The sequence below is a fragment of the Lepidochelys olivacea genome, assembly GCF_965140295.1.
Source record: "Lepidochelys olivacea isolate rLepOli2 genome assembly, chromosome: 5".
Classification (NCBI taxonomy): Eukaryota; Metazoa; Chordata; order Testudines; family Cheloniidae; genus Lepidochelys; species Lepidochelys olivacea.
In genome coordinates, this window is record NC_140415.1 from 136,056,457 (window position 1) to 136,062,456 (window position 6,000).

The window sequence follows — 6,000 nt, forward strand, 5'->3', positions numbered from 1 at the left end:
AACGCTTCCTCAGCTCTCGTTCCCTAAAGCCCCTACTCTACTTGCGCTATATTGATGACATCTTCATCATCTGGACCCATGGAAAAGAAGCCCTTGAGGAATTCCACCATGATTTCAACAATTTCCATCCCACCACCAACCTCAGCCTGGTCCAGTCCACACAAGAGATCCACTTCCTGGACACTACAGTGCTAATAAACAATGGTCACATAAACACCACCCTATACCGGAAACCTACTGACCGCTATTCCTGCCTACATGCCTCCAGCTTTCACCCTGACCACACCACACGATCCATCATCTACAGCCAAGCTCTGCGATACAACCGCATTTGCTCCAACCCCTCAGACAGAGACAAACACCTACAAGATCTCTGTCAAGCTTTCTTACAACTACAGTACCCACCTGCAGAAGTAAAGAAACAGATTGATAGAGCCAGAAGAGTTCCCAGAAGTTACCTACTACAGGACAGGCCTAACAAAGAAAATAACAGAACGCCACTAGCCGTCACCTTCAGCCCCCAACTAAAACCCCTCCAACGCATTATTAAGGATCTACAACCTATCCTAAAGGATGACCCAACACTCTCACAAATCTTGGGAGACAGGCCAGTCCTTGCCTACAGACAGCCCCGCAACCTGAAGCAAATACTCACCAACAACCACACACCACACAACAGAACCACTAACCCAGGAACTTATCCTTGCAACAAAGCCCGTTGCCAATTGTGCCCACATATCTATTCAGGGGACACCATCACAGGGCCTAATAACATCAGCCACGCTATCAGAGGCTCGTTCACCTGCACATCCACCAATGTGATATATGCCATCATGTGCCAGCAATGCCCCTCTGCCATGTACATTGGTCAAACTGGACAGTCTCTACGTAAAAGAATAAATGGACACAAATCAGATGTCAAGAATTATAACATTCATAAACCAGTCGGAGAACACTTCAATCTCTCTGGTCACGCAATCACAGACATGAAGGTCGCTATCTTAAAACAAAAAAACTTCAAATCCAGACTCCAGCGAGAAACTGCTGAATTGGAATTCATTTGCAAATTGGATACTATTAATTTAGGCTTAAATAGAGACTTGGAGTGGCTAAGTCATTATGCAAGGTAGCCTGTTTCCTCTTGTTTTTTCCTACCCCCCCCCCCCAGATGTTCTGGTTTAACTTGGATTTAAACTTGAAGAGTGGTCAGTTTGGATGAGCTATTACCAGCAGGAGAGTGAGTCTGTGTGTGTATGGGGGTGGGGGGAATGTGAGAAAACCTGGATTTGTGCAGGAAATGGCCCAACTTGATTGTCATGCACATTGTGTAAAGAGTTGTCACTTTGGATGGGCTATCAACAGCAGGAGAGTGAATTTGTGTGGGGGGGTGGAGGGTGAGAAAACCTGGATTTGTGCTGGAAATGGCCCACCTGATGATCACTTTAGATAAGCTATTACCAGCAGGACAGTGGGGTGGGAGGAGGTATTGGTTCATATTCTCTGTGTATATATAAAGTCTGCTGCAGTTTCCACGATATGCATCCGATGAAGTGAGCTGTAGCTCACGAAAGCTCATGCTCTCATAAATTGGTTAGTCTCTAAGGTGCCACAAGTACTCCTTTTCTTTTTGCGAACACAGACTAACACGGCTGTTACTCTGAATTCTGATCATTGTTGCCTGAATGTATTTATTTATGATAGCACGTCATAACATGTATTTGTAGAATTCCATGCTGCCCACAATGCGGTAAATGCTGTCCAAACAAATACACCAATTATAGAAGTTCCAAAGTCATAGTCATACAAGAACTATTTAATCTTTGCTGAGAAGCTGGGTGAGAACACTGTTTTTTGGTGAAAACTATCAGGTTTTTAATGGATTAGTACAGTGGTTCCCAAACTTATTCCACCGCTTGTGCAGGGAAAGCCCCTGGCGGGCCGGGCCGGTTTGTTTACCTGCCCAGTCCGCAGGTTCAGCCGATCGCGGCTCCCAGGGGCCGCAGTTCGCTGCTCCAGGCCAATGGGAGCTGCTGGAAGTGGCGGCCAGTATGTCCCTCGGCCCGCGCCGCTTCCCACAGCTCCCTCTGGCCTGGAGCAGCGAATCGCGGCCACTGGGAGCCGCGATTGGCCGAAACTGCGGATGCGGCAGGTAAACAAACCGGCCCGGCCTGCCAGGGGCTTTTCCCTGCACAAGCGGCGGAACAAGTTTGGGAACCGCTGGAATAGTAGATAGAGAATTAGCTAGAATCTACTGAAACTGGTGAAAGGGAACAATCAAGAAATAACACTCTTTTGGAAAACAAACAAACAAGCCACCACGTTCCCCCCCACCCCACCCAAGTCCCCAAACAAAAAACCACAACAGTCCTAAGAATTGTGGCTCTGTAATAGGAAACTGAATAGTAACCCTAGCAGTGTGATGGTGAAACACTAAGTACAAGACTAAGTAAAATATTTATAAGTCTGAGAGGAAAAAATACTCTATTTTTAAAGTCTCTCTCTCTCTCACCAGCATCTCATTAAGACTACCATGAAGAATCCTGGTAACGTATGTATAAATATAAGTCATTCATAATTTTTTTAAATTGCTCTCTTCTCAGCAGCACACAATTGTTACTGAAAGAGTATTTGGAGCCAATGACTTCTCTAATGTGTAAATAATACTTTTTCTAAAATTATTCTATTTTTGTAGTTTTCAATAAAATGCCATCTTGAAAAACAGACATGCTTTTCAGCAGCCTTCTAAATGTTACTATTAAGGATCTGTTTATCCTATAAACACAGCCATATCAGGGGTCCTGTTCTGACTACAAAGGGCCCCAACTTCCAGGACAGTGGGTAAGACCCTGTCTACACTACAGGTTAGAATGGTGTAAGCAGGTCAGGGGTATAACCCTGTCAGAGCCAGGTCGCCCGACAGTTGTTTCAGTAGCATAGACAGCTCTTAATCAGAAGGTAAAGAACCAAGAAATGGGTCACGCAAAGCAGGGAAACAATTTTTAGTTCTCCTCAGCACCACCCATAACTTCCTATTATTTGAAAATTAAATAAGCAAGGTAGCATTTAATATGAAATTAGACTAGCCCTAGTAATCTATATTCTGATATGCTGCCTTTCTGCAGTGAGATGAAAGAAACACGATCTCCACTGTGGGTAAACAGCTTTCAATGAGTTTAGGTAATTGAAGCAAGCTAAAATGGTCACAACTAAACTTCAGGGAAGACACAGTGGGAACAGGCTCTGGAAGGAACATTTGGGAATAGGCTGCAGCCACTCAGACAAGCTGGGCTCAGGATGGCGCCCAGGACCCAGGGCTTTGTTTCGAGCAGTTCACTTTGGTTTGGGTGGAACAGTGAAAGGCCTAACACGGTTATCTATTCCTTTGCATACATGTTCATGAGCCCTATTTTAAGGAGTTTTTCCAACATAAGCTCGATATGGATTCATATATTTGTCTCACTGTGCGCTACTGACATTAGTAAATATTTAACGCAAGCTAGGCTCACTTTAGCCTCTGGGATGTTACATTTTAAACGCAGACCGAGGACTGGAGAAGGCGATCTGATGCTCCCCGATTCGGTTTTTGCGTGGCCGCGCTGGAGTGGTGGATGGGGTATTACGGGAGATAAACAGGACAAGCTGTACCATGGGCAATTTCAGAGAACAGAGGCAATAAATGTGGCTCTCAGCGGGTGAAAAACGCGTGTAGACCTCCTGGAACAGGCCATGGGCCGTCTCTCCCGCTGGGCGCCCGGGACAAGGGGGGCTTTAGGGAGTTTGCTGAACTTCGCCCGGCTCTGCCTGCATGTATAAAAGGGGAACTCCGGCAAGACGGGGTCTGGAGCGGAGACCGGAATGGGGGGGAAGCGGCGCGCTGGGTGATCAGACTAATTCCAAAGCAGATTCCGCCCACGTTTCCCCGCTTCCGAAGACAAAAGCGCTCACGACCCTCGCGCTCCCTGCAACGGGCACGGCAGCTGGCGGCCAGGGTCGCCGCGCACTTGCTGCCCCCGGCCAGCGCCCTCGCGTTACCCAGGCGGGCCGGGCTGCCGGCGCTACAGATCCCGGGGCGCGCCGGGCGGGCGCGGGGGCAGCCGCTCCCTTGGGACCGGCGGCGGAGACGGGCGAGGCCAGCGAGCGGCGCACGCAGGGCCCCGGGGGGCGCTTACCCAGCAGCGGGGACGGGTCGGGGCAGTCCGGCGGCGGCGGCCCGGGCTGGGCGCGGGAGCGGTTGGCCGGCCCGGGGCTGCGCGGCGGCGGCCCGGGGCTGCGCGCCGGCGGCTCGGGGCTGCGCGGCGGGCGCAGGGCGCTGCTGCCCGCCAGGTAGTAGAGCAGCGTGGCCGAGAGGTGCAGGGCGCAGAAGACGACGAGCAGGCGGCAGGCCCGCTGCAGCGAGGTGCCGGGCAGGGCCGCGCCGCCCTGCGCCTCCTTCATCCCGGCGCGCTCAGCCGCGCGGGCGCATCCCCGGCTCTGCGCTGCGCTGCGCTCCGGCCCGCCTCCCGCGAGTCCCGCTGCTGGGGCCTGCCGGGCCGGGCTCCGCCCCTGCGGCGGAGGAAGGGGCTGGGCTGGGGCGGAGCGGAGCGGAGCGAGCCGAGCGGCGGGCCGGGCTGCCCTGGGCGCCTGGCCCCCGCCTGGCCCGGGGGCGGCCGCAGCCCCCAGTGGGAGCTCGGCCCTGGGACCCAGCGCGCCCCGATGCGGAGGGGCTGGGTGGGGTGCCCGTGGCCCGGTCTCGGGAGGAGCCTTCCCCGCTTGCTCGGCCCCTACTGTCCACCCCGCCCGGGGGGAGGGTTGCAATGGTGCTGGCGGCGATGGGGGGCTGGAACCGGGTGTGACCTCTCCGGGGGGCTGCTGCCGTGTCCGGGGGGGCAGGGGCTAGGCAGTGGCAGAGGTGAAGGCGGGACCTAACCTGAGCAGGCTTGAGGAGATGGTGACAGGCAGGGCATGACCTCCAGGGCTTCTGGGGGCCTGTGCCACCCCTGGCCTCCAGGCGAGAGGCTGGGGGTCAGGAGCGCACTGAGGATGTGGCCAGTGGCAGAGGAGAGGGTCGGAGGTGGAGCTGTGTTTGCCCCTGGCCCCAGCGGTGCACTGTTCCCTCTGAGGCCTGCTCCGCGCTGGAAAACTAGTTTGGCTCAGCTCGGCCCCGGGGTGTGAAAAACCCACCCCCCGAGCAGCACAGTTAAACTGACCCAAGCCCCCGTGTAGGCAGCGCTGGGGTGACGGACGGATTCTTCCATCAACCCGGCTGCCGCTCCCTGGGGAGGAGGGTTCCCCAGGCCAGCGGGGCCCCCTCCCCCCACGCCGGTGGTGCCCGCACTGAAGCACTATGGTCCTGCAGCATCTGCAGGGCAGCCCAGTCTGAGACACGGAGGTGGAGCCACCAATTAGGGCATCCACATACAGGTACGGCGGGAAGCCGGCAACAGGGGCATTTGGTAGTTACAGTGAAAAGCAGAGAGCTGGGGGCTGGGCGGGGGAAGGCGGGAAGTAGAAGTGGAGAGAGCAGAGTGCTGACCCTTGTGGAAAGGCGAATGGTCAGTGCAGAGGCAGTAAGAGACCCCAGGACAGCAGAGAGCCGGACACCTGCGTGGGGATGAAGGCAGCCAGGGTGAGGGAATGGGCCAGTGTCCCCAACCGTGGTGGGAAGGAGTTCGTTCACTGCACACAGACGAGTAGGGTGCAAGTGAAACCCTTCTGGAAATGTATTGGTGGGTGAGAGAGCTCAGTTGCTTTGCCTAGGGTCTTTATTGCATTAATAATGCCTGACCCTGACGCAGTGCGTGTCATCAGTGCAGCTCAAATCACTGCACAGAGGAGAGCGGCGTCGCTGTCCCCGTCGCGCAGTCGAGGAAATGGGGGCGCGGAGGAGAGCGGCGTCGCTGTCCCCGTCGCGCAGTCGAGGAAACGGGGGCGTGGAGGAGAGCGGCGTCCCCGTCCCCATTGCGCAGTCGGGGAAACGGGGGCGCGGAGGAGAGCGGCGTCGCCGTCCCCGTCGCACAGTCG

The 6,000-nt window shown here is 54.9% G+C and overlaps 1 protein-coding gene across 1 annotated transcript in view; it reads right to left on the reverse strand.

The window, feature by feature from the left end:
* B4GALT1 (beta-1,4-galactosyltransferase 1) overlaps positions 1–4,529 on the reverse strand; it is a 64,827-nt gene extending 60,298 nt beyond the window's left edge. Inside the window, exon 1 of the mRNA XM_084628570.1 lies at positions 4,170–4,529. Coding sequence (XP_084484696.1) covers positions 4,170–4,434 — 265 coding nt within the window. The 5' untranslated portion in view covers positions 4,435–4,529. The remainder of the gene's footprint in view (positions 1–4,169) is intronic.
* Between the last annotated feature and the right edge of the window lie 1,471 nt (positions 4,530–6,000).